The sequence below is a fragment of the Melopsittacus undulatus genome, chromosome 7, assembly GCF_012275295.1.
Source record: "Melopsittacus undulatus isolate bMelUnd1 chromosome 7, bMelUnd1.mat.Z, whole genome shotgun sequence".
Taxonomy (NCBI): domain Eukaryota; kingdom Metazoa; phylum Chordata; class Aves; order Psittaciformes; family Psittaculidae; genus Melopsittacus; species Melopsittacus undulatus.
In genome coordinates this window covers 39,804,885-39,824,230 of record NC_047533.1, presented here as the reverse complement: position 1 = coordinate 39,824,230, position 19,346 = coordinate 39,804,885, and the positions used below count along the sequence as shown (strand labels likewise).

The following is a 19,346-nucleotide window of genomic DNA, read 5'->3' as shown; positions in this document are numbered from 1 at the left end:
GTTGTAGGTATAATACTGCCAAGCAACTTACACCTGTGAAGTCTATCTTTGAAAAGGAAAAGGTTGCATTTTGATTACTCAAAAGCTCCTCTGTACATACATCTTCCATCCCCCAAACAAAAAAATAATTCAACCACCAAAAATAAGGCCAACTGAAAACCAGATGAGGATATTCTGGCTTCAGATTTCATTTAAGCCTTTTTATCTGAACTACACCAATCACAGCACTCCGACAAAATACAGACAAAGGCTTTTTTCTGTAAATATATACACTTGTCTGAAGTCTTTGAATTAAACAAAAAACCCAAAACAAAACTCACCACCTAATTCAGCAAATGCAATTCTCAAAGTTAATTTACTCTGTTTAACACTGACTTACTTTATCCTCACTCATTACAGGATTATAAAATTTGGTTAGAATGCAATTGGATAATAAATACCATGAAGAAATTAAAGGGGCAAGGAACTGTAATTTGTATCTCTTAAGAAACCAACTGAAATTAGTCTAAGTCACTCAGAGCAATAGATGCAGTAACTTGGTAGAGTGTAAGGCTAACTTGGACCATTTTAATTACATTAAAATGTAAAGGACACTGTTACCAGACACAGCCTACTGCCAGGACAGCAAACATAAGCAAGGTATCAGTATGACTTTGTTACCTGAAGGAAGTTGAGTCACCTATCTATGCACATGCTTAGAGAATCCAATTACTGTGTTTGTGATTTCATCCATAACAGTATCACGTACAGCATAGATTAAGGCAGCAGAGATAGCCAGGCAAAAATAGAGCCATAATTAAAAACACAGCTAGATCTAGAACTCAAAGTATTAAGCTAAGTCATCTCTGCATCACACTGCTTTGTACTACACATACCTACTAAGGTCCCTCTTGTGCAATGAGTCTTGGTACCTTCTTGGCCAAGAGATGAACTAACAACTGCTGACCATCATAAAACAGCTTCTCATTTCTAGAACTCACCTTCTCCTGAACAAAAATGTTTCATTAAATGCTTATTAGTACCTTTTATTGTTGTAAGGTTTGTTCTGACATATTTCAGGTGACAAATAGTATGGTGTTCCTATGCAAGTGCGAGCCAACTCTGCAGTACTAAAAGAAGTAAGAATGAATGTTAACTAGTTAACTCACGTGATGTACACAGATCAAAGCAATTTCAATTAAGTCAGAGAAAACTGCATTGAAAATGAGTTACCTGTTAAGAACTCTGGCGATCCCAAAATCTCCCAGTTGTATTGTTCCATCTTTGGTTAAAAATATATTCTTGATATAAAAATTTTAAGAAGAATTAAAACATTCATACAATTGCACACTTTCTGTTCTCAATATGTTTTGGAAAGAATAAAGTTTTCTACCATTCAATCACTCTGAAGTCACTAGCAGTAGCAGTGTTAGTGCCTTCTGTAAAACACCAGACTTACTCTAGTCCTACTTGATCAAAATTAAACACCATTACACTAAACACTGTTCTAACACATGACCTCTTCTGTCCCCACAAAGAAATACGAATTCAAGCAGCTTCATCAAATAGCCACATCAATTTTTTCATATTGTATACTTGTATCATATATAATATAAACCTCCTCCAGACAATTCTGAAGAAAAAAAGTGTTTCCGGTCTTATAAGTGTTTACGTTAAAAGACTATTTTCCATAATTTGCCAATTTATATTAGCAAGATATGAATATATTCACTTTGAAAATAAATTCAATTAAAAAAAAAGTTACCCACATACCTGTGACTTTATGTCCCGATGCAGGATTTTTCTATCATGTATGTGCTTTAGTGCTAAGCAGATTTGTACAAACCAATCTAGAATCTACACATAAAAGAAAATGCAACATCAGCATAATTATTTGAAAACGTCCCCAGTTACATAAATAGATTTTATAAAATAAGTTTTATAACTCAAGATTTTACCCACTTCCCACAAACCTGTCTTTATACCATAGAATAGTTAAAAATGTAAAAGTACTGTCACTACAATGCAAACATTTTAATGGAAAGGTGCATATTACTAAAATTATATATTTAGTCTGAGGCTACTAGTTTCATTACATTTCATAAGCCTAACAAAAGTTTGCAATATGAATTTAATTGACTAAAATGTTTAAAACTTGGAATTTGCATCTTAAACATTGTACTTTTGCTGAAACCATTACAACAAGCCTTCTTGCAGTCAGCTAATCAACAGATTTAGAAAGCCATGCTCATGTTTACAGCAACACTTATTTTATCATACAATAATTTTAAGTATCCCACCTTTTGAAAAAAGGTACAAAGCAGATTTCAATGAGAAAAGCAACAAACAACATGTAGTTAGAATATTATAAACAAGCCAAAATTCTCCTTTTTATTTTTATAAATTTGCAGAAATCACAATATAGAAGTGACCAATGGCAAGAACTTTTCCATGCGAATACTGGTTTTACATTCTCAGCTTAGAAGTACACACATGTCAAAATTCTAATAAAATGCAAGATGTAATTGTCACTTTTCCACTTTAAGGTCTTCTTGTAAAAGTGAGTCCAAATTAGAAGAAAAAAAAAAAGGAATCCTACATAATCTATTTTCACTTAACCAAAAACAAAACTGCACATAAAATCTTCTCATGTATTCCAAATTCTTCCACAGTACAAATGATTTTATACCCACAATTGTAGAAAATCTGCTGGTCTACTTACAATACTATTTATTTTTTCATAATGGAAAAGTAAACTTTTGAATCATTTCAACTTCATATTGCCATATTTCATATTATTGTAACTCTGATAAATAAAAATCAATATTACAAAAAACTCTTATACCATTATATCTTAAAAAATATTAATTTTGAAAGTTTTAAAAATAATTATGGTGTCCTTCAGTATTTCTCAGATTTGGTTTATTTTGCAAGAGATACAAATTTTTTTGGAGCATCTTACACATTGATGTCACCTTTCAAGAGACTACTTTGACCGACAGCAACAGCAATCACATTTCAGAACCTCCTTTTAGATTAACCAACCATATCTACCAAACTGAGCCAAAACAATTGAAAACTTCTGAAAAACTATCATTCACCAGAACACTACAGCAGCAGTTTGCTGTTACCTGATCTTCAGAGAATAAGATTCCTTTCTGGGCATTTATTTTTTTAAATAGGTCTCCTCCTTCACAGTAATCCATCACTATGTAGAGACAGCCATTTTCTGTAAAATAAAACACGAAGTGTTTAAAAAAAAACAAAACCAAAAATCCCAAAAAAACAAACCCACAAACAAACAAAAAAAACAAACCACAAAAAAACCCTACAACAAACTTGAACATAATTCTCCTAATATCTTCACTGCAATCAGAGAAAAGCAATCAAAAATTAACCTTTTCACATGCAGCTTCAGATACCATTTATTAGTCTTTTTTTTTCCTAACCTCAAGCAAAAATGCTCTTATTATTTTGAGTTGTAAAGCAGAAGTTCCCATTTCTGACAACATCAGACTATTTTGTTATGGAGAGAAGAAAAATGACATCTGCTGAACCAATGCCCACTATGAAATTAAATATGTCACTGACTGCAATATAAACCCATTCTTCTTGTGCTTTCAAACATCCCATAGATTCCCCACCCTAGAGATCCTAACTTCTAATTTCGATATCTGCCTCTATTTGCCTAATTCTTTCTTGGAGTGTTACCTGGACAAGGTACTACAAGTCATGCTAAGTGTAAAAACATGGCAATCATCAACTCTCACACGAGACATACAGCTCATTTCAGAGTTAAACTTCCAGCAGACAGTGACAGATGGAAACAATTGTCATTTTTGAGTGAAATCTGGGGAGAATTCCAGAAGTCCTATGCAAGCTTCCACTACGAGGTATGAATATATGTATTTCATTCAAAGTTACAGCTTTGCTCTCCAATGCAATCTTTTCCAGTTACTGTTGAAAAAGAGCGATTGGGCAGAAGCAAATCACAAGTTAATAAAACCACAAGAACTACATTACTCACACATTAGGAATGACTTTGAAAAGAGCTAAATAAATGCATAAATCAATTTTGCTACTCAAAAGAAAAAAGTCTTCTGAGTTCACAATAGCACTTAAAAAATCTAAGTAGATGATATAATTCATTTTAACTCTAAGTCACTAAAAATACACTCTCACATTATGCTTCTGAAATCTGTCCTTCAAAACAGCAAACCCAAGGTTTATCTTTTTTTTGTGCTCACAGTGGTTTGCATCTTGGTTAAGCTTTGTAATTAGTATTATTTTAAAAAATAGGAGCCTGGATTTCTTGCAGACCTGTTGCTGAAATAATTCTCGTTTATAAACCAAATCAGCATGTTCAAAGTCAACGTGTTTTAGCAATAAAGATCCAATATGAAGTCTTGTGAACTACAGATTACAGGATCTACCTTGTAAGAACAACAAAGAAAAGAACACCGCAGTCTTAAAGAACAAGCTTCTATTAAAGAAAAGACAGAAGAGTGAATTAACAAAGCAGATGACTCCGGTTATGCAATAGAACTATGGCATCAAATTCTAATTTAATAAATAGGAAAAAAGAAAAAAAAAAAAAAAGAAAACCAAACAAAAACCAAAATGCTCCAAAAGACATATGAAAGTCAGCAGAAAGGAAGGAAAGCAGTGTCCCTGAACAGTATTTCAAGTAATACGGTTTTGAATATTTTAACCTATATGATAGGCTGTTGGAATCTTTTATCTGTTCTGCTCATTTCCAAAGACATTCACAGTGAAACCAATGTGGGATTATGTTTCTCCTTCCTTCATAGCTTGATTAAATAAAGTCACATCTATTTTTCCAGCTCTGAAAGCAGCAATATGATTACAGTTACTGAAGACTGCATTCTAGTATCATACTTTGATATAAAATTGCTTTGCTAGGTTATCAATACCCAAATTCAGACTGTACTCATATTTAACACACACAAACATTCAAGCCGTTAGGATATATACAAGGAGACTTACACTGTGAAGAAACGAGACACCATAACCCTTTCATTTAAGCATCAACCAAAACTGATGCATGTAAGGGAGAGGCATGAACATTTCTGTTTAATTGTTGCACTTTAAAAAAATTACTATTACTTTAAACTGTGCAGGGGAATTGCTGAAAAAAAAACCAAACCAATTCAAAGGAATGAAGTAATGTAAGTATTAAAAAGACCAATTAAAAAGAAAACACACTAAATGCAATAAGTAGGGCACAGACAGTCACTATCATTACTTCACATTCTAATGTGTTAATTAACCTTACCTTCAAATGATTCCCTGTACAGGACAATATTTGGATGTTTCATGTTAGCCAATACAGCGACTTCTCTCCTTGATTCTTCTCTTTCCTTATTTGACATCTTCAGAAGGAAAATAATGATTTTTCAGAACAAAAATACAAAAAAAAAGGGTAAGGAATTAAAAATAATCACTCACCTTTGAGATGTTAATTTCTTTAATAACATACTGTTGGCCATTTTCTTTAGCTTTGACAAGAAATGCTTTCCCAAATGATCCTTCTCCAATCTTTCGCACTTTAATATACTTATCCATAGTTATCTTCTTAAGGCATCCTTTCTTGAGTACTAGGAAAGAAAAGCCCCACAGAACATATTTGATTGGCTGTACTTAGTCATCTAGCCTGCTAGGTCACGTTATATTCAAAACATTTGTCTCTTGAGTTGCATCACATGCTTTGCAGCTTTCCTCTAAACCATCTATTCTTAGTCTTAATTTTATTTTGGTACATTTGGCTCACCAGGTTTAATCTTTCAACTTCACACATTATAAAGTAAAAAAAAAAAAAGTGTTTTATCTGTCAAAAAGGCACACAGTCAGTGCTATAACTTCTGATTCAGCTAGCACACAATCATCATAAGAGGTATTGCACCTCCTTAACAGTCTTTCATTTGCCTTTACTTGGAAGAACTACAACAATGTATGTGGGGAATCCCTACACATTGCTTCTTAAGACGCACTAAATCTAGTATTTTGGAAGTTAGTCATGATAATGAAGCCAAATAACAGACTTGAGTTCAAGAGACCCCGCTTTAGCTTAGAATCATTGTTTAACATGTGACCGTAATTCTGACTGGAAACTGGTATTTTTGCCTCCAAGTACAGAAAAATGTGTTAAGTTGCACATATTCAGTATTAACAGCAATATTATCTTTTGGACAATGCTTAAACAAGCAGGTAGGACATAATTTTAACTTCACATGACTTTTACTACATTCTCTTTCTATCCCTGCTTTGTTTATAACACAACCTATGCTGTACTACAGTCAAGCCAACTGCATTAGGCATAGCTTTGGGTTCCTACTGCACGCTATTTTCTTCAAATACAAACCATCGATAAGCAGCCTGTGGGCGAGAAAGTACAGTTCAAAGAGGGTTTATAATTTTGTGCGAGTTAGATGGTCTCTTTTTAACTGTGGCATGGGAGATAGGAGTCTTGAAAAAGGGCATCAGCGCTGACAGGGCGTTGGCTTTTCGAGCCCCGGGCAAGAAGTCATTTTGTCCATCACCGACACGCACAAGAACAGCTCGAGCGCCGGGGCATAAGTCATACTCTAAGACAACCCGACCACTAAACACGAAGAAAATAAGACCACAAACTCGAACCACAAGGCCAAGCCACAACTGGGCAGAAGGAAAGCAGTACGGCACAGTGCTCACCAGCCCCAGCCCAGCAGCAAGGGAGGCCTCAGCCGGGCCGCACCAGGCCGCCACCCCTCCACAGATGGACAAGACTAGCACCAGGAAGGCAGACCAGAACCACCGTACTCCGGGGCGACCGAGAGCAAATACCCACCACCTACTTGACCCGCCGAGCCCCCTCCCCACTCCTGCCATACCTCCCAGCTGCACCCGGCCAGCACTGCCACGGCCACTCAACCAAGACTCACACCCGCCGCGGACCCGCCCCCTCAGGCCTCATTGGCGGGCCGGCTCCGCAGCTCAGCCCCCATTGGCCGACCTGCCCCAAGGAGGGGCAGCCTGAGCGCCCTGCCCGCGTTAGCGGCACTTCACCCTAGTAACGCGCAGCCATGAGTCAGATGATGGGAAAGGTTTGCCGGCCGCCGCGCCGGGAGGCGGGACGGGACAGCCATCTGGCAGCGATGTGTGTTCGCTTTCCAGGGGGAAAACTGGGAGCAGCTGTAAACCTTTCCCGGGCCTGCCATGACCCGCAAGATCGCGCAGCCTGGCTACAGTGCTACGTGTCTTCCCAGGGACCTCACAGGGGAGGGACACCTGGTGGAGTCATTCAGGAGGGTCGGGGTGCCCGGGGCTGCTGTGGCTTCTGCGTTCCCCAGTCAGAGGGCAGGTTTAACGACATGTGTGAGTAACGGTTTGTGATTCACAAAGATCCTTTCAGTCTTACTATGATTGTCTTCGTACGTTGCCCTGTGTGCACAGTATGAAGCACTGTTCGGTCTTGTGAGAATCCTAGAATGGTTTGTGTTGGAAAGGACCTTAAAGATCATCTAGTTCCAATCCCCAACACCTTCCACTAGAGCAGGTTGCACAAAGCCCCATCCAGCCTGGCCTTGAACACTGCCAGGGATGGGGCAGCCACAGCTTCTCTGGGCAACTTGTGCCAGTGCCTCACCACCCACATAGTGAAGAATTTCTTTCTGAAGTTTAATATAAATCTCCCCTCTCTCAATTTAAAGCCATTCCCCCTTGTCCTGTCACTACATACTCTTGTAAAAAGCCTCTCTCCAGCTTCCCTGTAGGTTCCTTTTAGGTACTGGAAGGCTGAAATAAGGTCTCCTCAGAGCCTTCTTTTCTCCAGACTGAACAATCCCAGCTCTCTCAGCCTGTCTCCATACGAGAGGTGCTTCAGCCCTCTGAGCATCTTCACGGCCATTCTCTGAACTTGCTCAAGCAGGTCCATATCCCTCTTGTGTTGGGGGCCCCACCAGATGGGGTCTCGCGAGAGTAAGAGTAGAGAGGCATAATCACAAACCTGCAAATACTCCATCATGTTCCGTTTAAAAAACCCCAAACAAACAACAAAAACCCCACCGAACCTCTCAGAGTATTTTACTGGGAGCTCTGTTCTGTCGATGTATGTCCAGTAAACTCTTTACTGGCCTCAGTCTCCCGGCAGACACTGAAACGCCTCACACCCTCCTCAAGTAGACAGCACGCAGAGCTTAGGTGCTCGGCCCTAGATCTGCATTTCAGCTGCAGATAAACACCACTTTAAGCTCCTGCGGCCCTACAGTCACGTAGCACCAGTGACACACGCTTGCTGGGTTTAGCTAGAAGACGCGACGACGTGCGGCGGAAAACCGCCTGCTCCCCGTTCTGAAACGCATGGAACTCCCGCCGCCCTCACCTCACCGGGCCCGCGCCTAACGGCCGCTCCCCTCACCGACCGCCGGCAAGCCACGCCCCTCTGTGCGCGCGGGCACGCGACCCGTGAGGGAACCGGAAGTGGCGGTGGTGCTGCTGACTCTGGCAGGCGCCGACAGATACCGTTGGCACGCGTGCGCGGCAGGAAGCCCCGCCCCCTCGGCCTGGGGGGCGGGGCTGGCTTCTGGAGCGACCGTTGGGGCCGGGGGCCGAGCCGGTGTCCGCGGCGTCTCCGCCCCGCCGCCGCGGGAGGATGAGCCAGCGCCTCCCTGGGGAGCAGCAGGCGGCGCCGCCAGGACAGGTAAGGGGCGGGGCGGGCTAGGCTTTGCTTGGTTTGGCTTTCGGCTTCTCGCGGTATGACGGGAGGGGCCGCGGGCGGGCCCCTCGGTCACTGCCCGCTGGTGTCGGGGGCGAGCGCGGCTGCGGTGGTGGCTCTGGCCCGACCCTGGTGGGACGGGGGGAGGCGAAAGTGGGGGGAGAGGAAAAGGAAAGGAGAAGGCAGCCCCCGCTGCACGGCCTGCCCGCGGACGGCTGTTGCGCTCTTGCCGGCGAGACCGCCTCGTCCTGCTGCCGGGAGGCGGGAAGGGTCAGAAATGGCGGTTCCTCGTGGACCCTCAATATAATTTGTCCTCCTTTTCCGAAAGGGGAAGTGCCGGGGTGAGGGGCACTTCCCCGCATGTTTACACAACGTGTGGTCTCTTGTCACCCGTTTTCGGTTGTCGTCTGTGGTAGCTTTCGTTCACATAAGCTGAGGTGCTCCGCAACTTCGAAGATCCAGAGTCTCCTTCTCATGTAAACAGTGTTAGAAGTATTAATTCGGCTCAAGCTGCTGCTCGTTTCGGGTTGGCTCACAGGTTTGGTTAGTAAGGCTGCTGTTATGCAAGGGAGGGAGGTAATGGGCTCCTCCTGGAGCCTCTTAATTAAATGAGAGGTTGCAGGTCAGCGAGGTTGGAACTGGAGACTGAGTTTGTTCATGTTATCCTTTCTACTTACCCAAAATCTTTCCGTATCCAGAAACGTGAAACACACTGTAAAACAAATACGTATCAATTCTCACCTACAATGAACAGCTACAAGTGTGACAGTGAAAAATCATGTGAAATAATGTCCATTAGTAAATTTGCTGTGTCACACTTTAAAGTACTAAACTAGATAAAACAAGGCCTTAAAACCAACTTAAAGCAAATTAGAAACATTTTTGGTGCTTAACTCTTAGAATATACTCTAAAAAATCTTTTTGGAAAAATATCCTTTTATGGTAGTCATTTGGGTTTTTGGACTTGCACCTCCTTTTTAGGGTTATGGGACCTCAGAGGTTCATGGTGGAGAGTTTGTGAAAGAAATGAAGTTTGTTAGTGAGTGTCGGGTGCATTGGTGCTTTTTGCTTTCAGATGCCTTTCTTGGTGGACCTGTGAAGGCTTTTCTGTTCTGTATCCCTAGGCAACATAGATGCTGCTTTGCTGAAACATCTATTTGAGTAAAGGACATGTTGGCATGACAGATTTGAAAGCAGGTAGTTACAAGTACTGTTTCTTTATTTAAGGTACCTTCAATATGCATCAAAATAAAATTGAAAGAAGTAATTTGTGCATTATAGGAGACATACCTTTGTGAAGTAAAATAGGCCCTTAGAGAACTCGCCAACTGTCGCTGCCATTTTTCTTCAAAGATAAGTCTTTTACTGGCCAACTGCTTTAGAGTTGATGTCTTTTTGATTGGCAAGCAGATGTAAACTTCATGCTCAGTACTTGTAGCTTGCCAAAACAGAAAGCAGCTTTGCTCTGGGAAAGCTGCAGATAGGTTGAAGCTCACAGCTTGAAACAAAATTACTTTACATCTGTCTGCAGCACCTGGGAAAATGAAGGGTGTATAGCGTCTAGAAAACCAGAGCTTGTTCATTCTTTGCTTCTGTTTAGTATTGGTATGCCAGTCCTACAAATTCTTTGCCTGACAATAGTAGATGTCATGCATAATGTGTATTGAAGTATTTCTACGAATATATTTTCCTTGTTCTGTGATTCCTGAGGCTGACTTTGCCCAGATCTTTACAGCATCCTCTCCGTGAGTGGTTTACAGTACCACTGTTCTCTCTGTGTACCCCTTGCATACTTGTAAATTAAAATAATTTTGGGGTAAATCTCTTCTCTCTCTCTCTTAATATTGACTTGTAATAAGGACAAGCCTGTTCAAATCCTCATCTGGGAAAGACACTTGAAGGTATTGGTCTTTGCTTATCATTACTACATTGCTGTGAGCCTCTTTATGAGTATGCCTGCATCTTGCTTTTGTGACTGGACTTTCTGTTGTGTTCTCTTTCATGCATAATGTTTGTCACAAACTGGTGTTTCAGTAACCTGCAAGTGACAGTGTGCTGTGCACTGGTTATTCTATGAACAGTTGCATCTAGCTGCATAATATGTGTTCTCTCATTCACTGCATATAGACTTTGGCTTTTTTTTTTTCTCAACGTTTTGCTTTGGGGGCTGTCTGTGTGTTTGTGTGTCTTAGCTTGGTATTTGAACAGCAGAGTTTAATTTTTTGAATGTAAGCACTAAAGCTGGGACAACTGTTCTATGTTCATAGCCATCGCAGAAGGTATTCTAGGAACATTCAGATTTTTTTCCCAGCTCCCCTTATTTAAGTGACTTCATATGCATCTGGCTAGGTGTTACTGTGCAAATCAAATTTTTAGGGTAAAGTCTTACAATAATTTGGCAGTGGGAATATTTTTAACTAGGTCACAAGAAAAATGTTAAAAAGAAGCTCTGCTTTTGGGGAGATTTGTGCCAGAAATTATGGTGCCAATTTGAGTTGTTTGAAATGTTAATTTGCTAGTTCTCAGACTCTAGGTTGCCTGTTCCTAAACTTCTTGCTTTGGCACTTTCTTGGCAGCAGCAGTAACCCAGTAATCTCTGAAGGTGATGAGCTGTGGCAGTGATCATGCATGTGAAACTGCTTATACACCCTCTGTGCTCATTTTCCCCAGACTAAGATTTCAACTTTAGACCTGTGTCCTCTGAGAGCAGGTTCTCAGTGCTGTGTTCCCAGTGTCATTACCTGAAGGTGCAGGTTCTGTGTTGGCTGACTCCTTAAAGCCATTCAGGTTTCAGGCCATCTTTTTAGCTGTGCTCATGAATAAGGTATGCAGCTTCAGGCTCTGCTACACAGTACTTCCTACTTGCTTATATGACAGGCTCTGGTAACTGAAGATTCTTAGAATATTAGAAAGTTGACAATCATAAATTTTCTTAGGTGTTGAAACTTGTCTTTGAAATTTGGAAGCTTTTGTAAATTATCTGAGCGAATAACATTTAGGCAAAACAATGCTCATTGATTCTGGAAGAGGGTTGTGAACAGACTGTGAAAATAATATGCTCTGCCTTAAAAATATAGAAACTGAAAAACTCTAAATGTTGAGATAGTGGTTAAACTTAATGATAATATCTGTTGGTATCAGAGAGAAGAGAGTTGACAAAGTAATTCCAGGGCTTCCTGACATCCTGTCTGGGATTCTAGACAAAGCTGTTAAAATAGTTGTAAATCTGCTTACATCTAAAGTGTCCTTATTTGTTTGTATTATGTAGTAAGTGATCTTGAATGTGTGCGCCTGAAAATTAGGGGAAAGAAGAGACTTTATAACTTCACAGTGGGTACCAGTGGTTGTTATTAATGACTTGCAGAGAGTCTAGTCAGTTATTTCCCCTTGAATTTCCTAGACATTTTTTCCTAGAGCTTTTTTTGTTTGTTAAGCATTCTGATTAGGCTTTCCGGTTACAGGAGTAGGCTCTATAGGAGGGCAAAGAAGAATAGTCCTAAATAGTCCTAAATTCAGTCCTAAAGCACAGACCCTCTGATAAAAATAACCTTGTTGTTAATTTGTTTCTTATTTTTTGTATATTTTGATAAATTTCTCTAAAGAGTTGATGAAAGAGGAGATACTCAAATGTGCATTTTTTGTGTTCATACTGCAGTACAATAATGAAGAAGAATAATGAAGAAACATTTCCTAATTGAAATAGTAAAAATTAAATTTCACTTCAGTAATTTATTTAAATTACAGATAGAACTACTGAGTTGACCTAATATTTTGACATCCTGACAGGTAAAATTCAGGTACTCTTTTCTCTGAAAGGCAAGTTTGTGTTTGAGTTCCTTCTGCTCTTATCTCCAAATTAGTGTTCTCTGCCAGATATTTTTTTTGATGTGTTTTCTGCAGTTCTTGGTTTACTGCAGCTTTTCCCCTGAGGTTTTTGCTTCTAATTTGTTTTGTATACATGGCTGGGGAAAAAAGCAGTTCTCAATATACTTCCAAACACACTAATTTTCTGATTCCAAAAAGTGAATCTACAAATTTCCAAAGGGGATCTCTCTAGGAAAGAAAACTGAAGGCTTTTAAAATTATTATTTGACTTTTTGCTGCTTATTGTCTTGCAGAAAACTTTTATTCTCATATGGAAAACTGCAAGAATGACTGAACACTTAAAATTAGTATCAGTTTTGTAGACTTACCAATTTTCTTCTCTTTTTGTGCCAAGACATGAATATTCCTTTAACTTCGGTGACAAAGCTCATAGGACTGGAGAACACTCAAGGAGACCTAACAACTTGTGCATGGAGTATTCATATTATCACCCTAGTTATAAAAATCTCAGTGTTTATTCCTTTCTAACAAACTTTAAAAAAAAACCTTCTTGTTCTTTGAATAGATAGAGAATGGGTTATTTCTAATAAGTTTGATCTATGAACCCAGTGAACTGGCCTTGTCTCTTTGTAAGTTATCTGACATTCTAGTGTGCTCTGTTAGCTAGAAGCCTTTTAGAAGCCTTTTAGGAAAGTATCAATGAATCTTTGTTCTGTAATTTTCAAAACTGAAAATCTCTCACAAAACCATATTCTTTTTGCCTCATAAAATACCCGCCTTGTTTCTTGCTTTCAACTTAATACCATTATTTAACAGTAATAATTTCCCTGCAGACTCTCCTGACAGAAACTTGTCTACCATTTGTAGACATGGGCAAAGTGCACATCATTTTAGAAATTCCATTTACCAAACAGCCCACTAGGTTTTACAGCTGGACAGGAGACTATTCAAGTGGAAGGAACTTAGGTGCATTCAGAACTGCTCACACACCTGATGTAGTGAATGCGCCACTTTTGGTGGTGTTTGTACATCTTTGTATATCACTGCCTTTTGTTTGTTTGTTGTAAGTGTATATGTTTTTGTTAATGGCTTGTTTCTGTATTTTAATAATCTTATTTATTAATATCAGAGGTTCACAGGTCTCTCCACATATTTATTTATTTAATCAATTGAAGATGACAATCAGTAACAGTTGGATATGCTGTATTTACAAAGATGTGGTGGCTTATGTCTAGTCTAGCCAAGAAGGTCAGCCATTATTAGCCAGGGCTAGGTGTCAACTGCAGATCACTTCTTTCCTTCCTCACCTTGCTGCTGTAACACTGCTGCTGGGAGAGGATGCAGACAAAAAGAGCAGGCCTGTTGCCAGTGTTCCTAGCCTTCAAGTTTGAACAGCTCTATGTAGCACACTTGTCACTTTATCTCTTTGTTACACATATCAAGAAGAGCTCTCAGCTTTGTTTACTTTTTGGTGACCAAAGATTTGTACTTTCTGACCAGTACCTCATTAGCTGGGATTTCCTTCACTTCCTTGAAGTTTAAAAATCAGGAGTAGGGTGAGTAAGTAAGCAGGAACCACCAGGGGTCCCCACAAGATTTCATAAGCAGTGGTCCTTTGCTTGTGCTCTCTGTTTGGAAGAGCTCTATAGGATTTTTAGTTTTTATTTTTTTTATTATTATTTTAATTTTTTTTTTTTAATCTCAGGAGCTTTAGTGTGTTCATAAAGAAACTGGAAATCAGTGCAGGGACCTTAAAAATCTGTGATAGCTGCTATTATAGAGATGCTTAGAGCTAAACTGGGGATAGTGGTCCTTTTTCATGTTACAGTTCAACAATCCCAAATTACAGTTTTGCGTATCAAGAATGAATACTTTTCATGTGCTTCTCTTATTGCTGGAGTCTTCTCCCTTATGCTCTCTGTCTTGGCTTGCAGAGCCTCCTTTCTGTGATGTTCTCATTTCTTGTAGTATTAAAGTCTCTCTTTCATTCCTTGAGTACTTTCACATCATTCAGATGCAAATGCCTTGAACTTGAATGAAACTATCTGAAAGCTACCCAGTTCAGGTGTGACCCTGAACTTATGGATCTCTGCACATAGCTAAAGATTGTTTAGTACATTTATCTGAAAAGATAAAACTAAAGCGAAAAAAGACTTCTGGTTGTTCTGGTGGTGTGTAAAAGCTTTGCTCCATAGTTTGTATAACCCTCAGATGACTGCAGCGCAAGTCCACATTAGAAAGGAATAAAATCTTTTAAAAATTGTAAAGAGAATGTTGCACACTGCTTCTGTGTCTTTTCATCAACCAGAAAATGAGCATCATGGCAAAAAACTCTGCAGACAAAAGCCACATTGTCTGCAACAGAACCTAAAGGCATAGTTGCTGCCCCTCAAAAGAGGAGTATGGGTTTTACCTTTCAGTTGTCTCAAAAATACTGTTAGGGTGGTGAGGTACTGGAATGGGTTGCCCAGGTAGGTTGTGAATGCTCCATCCCTGGCAGTGTTCAAGGCCAGGTTGGACCGAAGCCTTGGGTGATATGGTTTAGTGTGAGATGGCCCTGCCCATGGCAGGGCGGTTGGGACTATATGATCTTAAGGTCTTTTCCAACCCTAACTTTTCTGTGATTCTATGATTCTTACCTGATTATGATCACAGAAGGAGCATAATAGATTTTTTTGCTAAGGAGACTCTCCATCTTTCCTGGAGCTAATATTTGCAGCTATAGTTGTATATTAGTTTCTAAACTAATGGGTCAGTACATAAAAGGTAACTGCACATAAATACATATGTGTGTTGTTTACCATTACTTGGTTGGGAATCATTATTTGCTCATAAAGCTCATGCTTTGGAGTTATATTTGCTTTTATATTTAGTTCAAGTTCCTGCTAAGGGATTATGTCCTTAGCTTTTTTTCTTTTCTTCCTAAATTGTTAACTAAAACTCCCTTAAGTACCTTGCCACCTATGTAGCTAGCTATTGGTGTGCCTGTGTGCACTTCAGCTCTGATGGCAGAGTTTTTTCTAATGTATCAATACATGAAGTTAGTTTAGCAAGTTTAAATCTGAGTTTTCAGCGAGTCCAGCCAGTTTTGGTTGAAAGCAATTTAAAAGTATTTACATTAGTAATTTGATTATGAAAGAAGCAATCCCATCAGGTAGGCTAGTATCTTTGTGCCAGGTGGTATAAGTCTTCAACTGCTACAACTGTAGATAGCCATTGTTAAGACATTTTTAGATAACAGAGATGAGGTAGTTTTGAGTACTTCATACAAATTGAAGTCAGTACCCTTAATGTTTGGAATCATATGACTAAAATCACGAGTTCAGTATTCATTCTGTAATTAGGCTGGCAGTTTCTGGTTTGGTTTTTCAGTTTTTTTTTTTTTAAGCAGAGAAGATTAAAAGTGCTATCAAACATGGATATTTATTACTGATACTGCTTATGTGAAGATCAGATAAAGTGATGTTCTGTATTGGTATGTATTGTAAAAGTAAAAAAACCTGTTCTGTTAAGCTTTTGTAACTGAGAGTGGTGAATTTCAGTAGAATCTAGAAAGTAGATATGGATACAGTTTTAAGACTAAGATTGTCTTTGTGCTGTACAAGTATTACCTTTTCATGTAGTTTTGTCTGTGTTTCTGTGCTTTTCTTTGCTTCTTTTCTTGTTTAAATAATATTTGAGTGTTTCTTTCAGCCCAAAAATGTAATTTTATTTTGGGAGTGGCTTTGCATGGACTAGACTAAGCTTTACCTATGTATATTTTTGGAAACTATCTTTTTATTTTCTATTCCAAGAGAACCTGCTACATAAACTCAGATTTATTTATTTTTTTTTAAACTCAAATAGCTTCAGTTAACTGCCAGCACTCCTTTATGACTTTGTTTTTTCCAAATATAACCTAACAGTTAACCAGGAGTGTTGGTCATCTCATTAAATGACTGCAGTAAGAGTAGTCCTGTTCTTGAAAATAGTTTAGTTTTGGGTAAGGTTTTTTTGAATGCCACAGTATATTTATTTTTTTTTGTGAGGTTAGCATATGCATTCCCTAATTCTTAAACAGTTTGTGTTCTTAAGTGTCCTTAACAGTTTTGCTTAAGGACACTCTAAGCTGACTTGAGAGAGTTCAGGAAGGCTGCTATTTCACTCATCCTCCCTTCTGTATTTGATTTGAAGTGTAAGTTTTTCTGAGCCTTTTTATGAGTTAGTTTCTTACTGACCTAAAAATTGAAGTGAGAAAGTCCTTGCAGTTCATTCACCCCTTTTCCAAACCTGAAGTTTGGAAGGTGAGTCATGTTCTCATCTTGCTTAATTATCTTGACAGGCAAAATAAATAAATAGAGGCTATATAGGCTGGGTCTCTGATGAAAAAGTGAGTATAATTTTGGCATTGGTGAACCTAAGGATAAAAAAGTAGCCACAACATGGTCTTTGTTTTAAAATGGTTGTAAAAATCTGTTCTTTTCTAGCTCTACATTTTTTTCTGAAGGACAGGCTTACTTAAAAAATAGAAATTATGACATTGCACAATTTTGGGTTAATATGGGAGGTTTGAAATTAAGCATTCAAAGCTTCTTGACTCCATATTCGGGGCAGTTGTTCTGACATATATCCCGTATATGGGAATATATGTTAAAATTTTATTTGAATTGTGGATGGGGAATGTGTCTGTCACATTATTTACCTGGTTTTAAAGTGTATAGTAGTTGGATACTTCTTTTAATAAGACGATGTATATAGAATTCCTGACTATTTTATAAAAATAACTTTTGAAGGTTGTTACCAGTTATGTTTAAAATTCTGTAATTAAAAACAAATCAAGAAATTACTTTTCTGTTGCTATCACTGCATTTCCTCTACTGTAGATCACTTTTGTGAAGATTGTATTCTTAATTTAAATTTAATTTGCTTTTGTTTTGTCTGCTTAACATTTATCTCACTAGGTGCAGGCCTAGATTAGGTTTTGCAGAAGGTCAGTCATCCTGAACAGAAAAATTGAATATTATGCTGATTTTTGGGTTTCCCAAGATTCTTCTCAGTTTTGTTTGGTTGGTTTGATTATTTGCTTTCAACTATTTCAATCAGATTTGTAATCTGGGGGATTACTTTTAAGTTTTCAAGTTCCCCCTGGGGAAATAACAAACTTGAGATGCCTTTGTTTCCTGCTGCTCCTTTGAGATACAGAAAAGTGATTTTATGGACAACAGAGCACATATCCAAGATCTACAGATTAGTCAGATCATCTGACAACAAACATCCTGTAAATTAGACTTCTTACTGTTCTACTCGTGTGTTCTCCAGAGACATTTCTCTGCACTGGAAGTGGTTCCCTCATCTGACTCGCTTTTCTGCTTGACCTTTTATTTGTGGAGTTTTAAAGATAAGCAGGATATTTGGTGTTTGAGAACAGAAAAATGCTTGAGGTACTAGACTGTGCAGAAAACTGCAATAACCTTCCTTTTCTTTACTGTTGCTGTTCCCAACAATCTGTTTCTGAGTAGGAGTCTAACTCTTTGTGTCCACATCACTCGATTTCCTTCTCTCAAGTGAGGCAGATCTCTCACCTGCTTACAGTATCTTAAGGTTGCATGAGCATACACTGTAAATTGTCTTGAATGTTGTGTACAGCTGAAGGTCATGCACCCCTAATGTTGTGTCCTGGTTTATTAAACAAACCCTTTTCTTAAAGACATGCAGGGAAATTTGTTGTATATTGATGTAAGTTGTGTCATCCCCACCATTATTAACACATAGTGCTATACAAATTGGTGACTGACATGCTCTTAAGAAGTAAACTTTGAGTCCTACATGAAGCTTATTGAACAGTTAACATTCTCATGGTCTTATTTTCCTGCATCCATGCCATTGCTGCTGCTGTAAGGTGGGGTAACACTGTGTCAAATATGAAGCAGCTGGGGTACTTGACTCTCTGGGAATGCAGAGAATGAATGTACAGTTCTTAAAAATCTTGGTTAGGGTCCTCAAAATTAATTGTTTTGGTAGAAGGCTCCAGACAGGACTTCTAGCAGCCTTCCAGTACCTAAAGGAAACCTGCAAAAGAGGTGGTGAGCAGCTTTTTACGAAGGCTTGTAGTGAAAGGACAAGGGGGAATGGCATTAAACTAAAAGAGGGAAGATTAGCATCAGGTGCTAGAAAGAAATTCTTTAACTGTGGTGAGGCACTGGAACAGGTTGCTCAGAGAAGCTGTGGCTTCCCCATCCCTGGCAGTGTTCAAGGCCAGGTTGGATGCACAGCCTGGTCTAGTGGTAGGTGTCCCTGCCTGTAAGTGGGGGGGGGTTTGGAAATAGATGATCTTTAAGGACCCAAACCCAACCCAAACCATTCTGTGTTACAACTTTTCCTTGATTGATGGAGAGGTCTGTCAGCAGCAATACTTTGCAGCAGGATACATGTAGTGTTTCAAAACAAGAGAAGGCCTGTAGTGTCATGCCTATTGTGTAAGTGGAGGCATGTGTATGCCAGAGGAATTGGCATGTGAAATCACATTTGTGGAGATATGATTCAGGGATTCTTCATGGTATGCTTCTTACGATTCTGGAGAGACTGTTGGGTTTGTCAGTTACTAATTGATAAAAACTTTTCATTCTGCTATAGCCCAATCTGAAGGCATTTTCTCAGTTACTGAAAGATTTCATATCTGTAATCCACTGCTGTGACATTTATCTAAAGTGATTTAAAAGACATCCAAAGGGAGAGTTATTTCGCTTATTCTGAATAGCAGGTTTGCAGTCAGATTAACTGTAGCCTTTAATATAAAGAAAATTGTATCTTAAAAAAAAAACAAACATTTCTGGTGTTTCAGCTTTATACT

General features: G+C 38.9%; 2 protein-coding genes across 11 annotated transcripts in view; one reads left to right on the top strand and one right to left on the bottom strand.

Moving 5' to 3' along the window:
• The window catches only part of NEK1 (NIMA related kinase 1), a 41,957-nt gene extending 33,547 nt beyond the window's left edge, over positions 1 to 8,410 (bottom strand). For 6 of the 7 annotated variants that reach the window (XR_004080099.2, XM_031045782.2, XM_031045777.2 and 3 more), the window contains exons 1-7: positions 6,870 to 6,922; positions 5,449 to 5,597; positions 5,276 to 5,372; positions 3,111 to 3,208; positions 1,753 to 1,836; positions 1,213 to 1,280; positions 1,023 to 1,109 (exon numbers count right to left, since the gene is read on the bottom strand). Coding sequence is in view for 6 of the 7 variants with exons in the window: in XM_031045782.2 (XP_030901642.2) it covers positions 1,023 to 1,109; positions 1,213 to 1,280; positions 1,753 to 1,836; positions 3,111 to 3,208; positions 5,276 to 5,372; positions 5,449 to 5,565 (551 nt within the window). In the remaining variant the exon portion in view is untranslated. Of the gene's footprint in view, positions 1 to 1,022; positions 1,110 to 1,212; positions 1,281 to 1,752; positions 1,837 to 3,110; positions 3,209 to 5,275; positions 5,373 to 5,448; positions 5,598 to 6,869; positions 6,923 to 8,359 lie in introns of those variants that run through there. The other variant, XM_031045778.2, reaches the window with a different exon arrangement.
• Positions 8,411 to 8,573: 163 nt separating this feature from the next.
• CLCN3 (chloride voltage-gated channel 3) overlaps positions 8,574 to 19,346 on the top strand; it is a 63,178-nt gene continuing 52,405 nt past the window's right edge. For 2 of the 4 annotated variants that reach the window (XM_005145514.4, XM_005145512.4), the window contains exon 1: positions 8,574 to 8,677. The gene's annotated coding sequence lies outside the window, so the exon portion shown is untranslated. Of the gene's footprint in view, positions 8,678 to 9,767; positions 9,890 to 15,915; positions 15,993 to 19,346 lie in introns of those variants that run through there. The other 2 variants (XM_031045796.2, XM_031045795.2) reach the window with 2 other exon arrangements.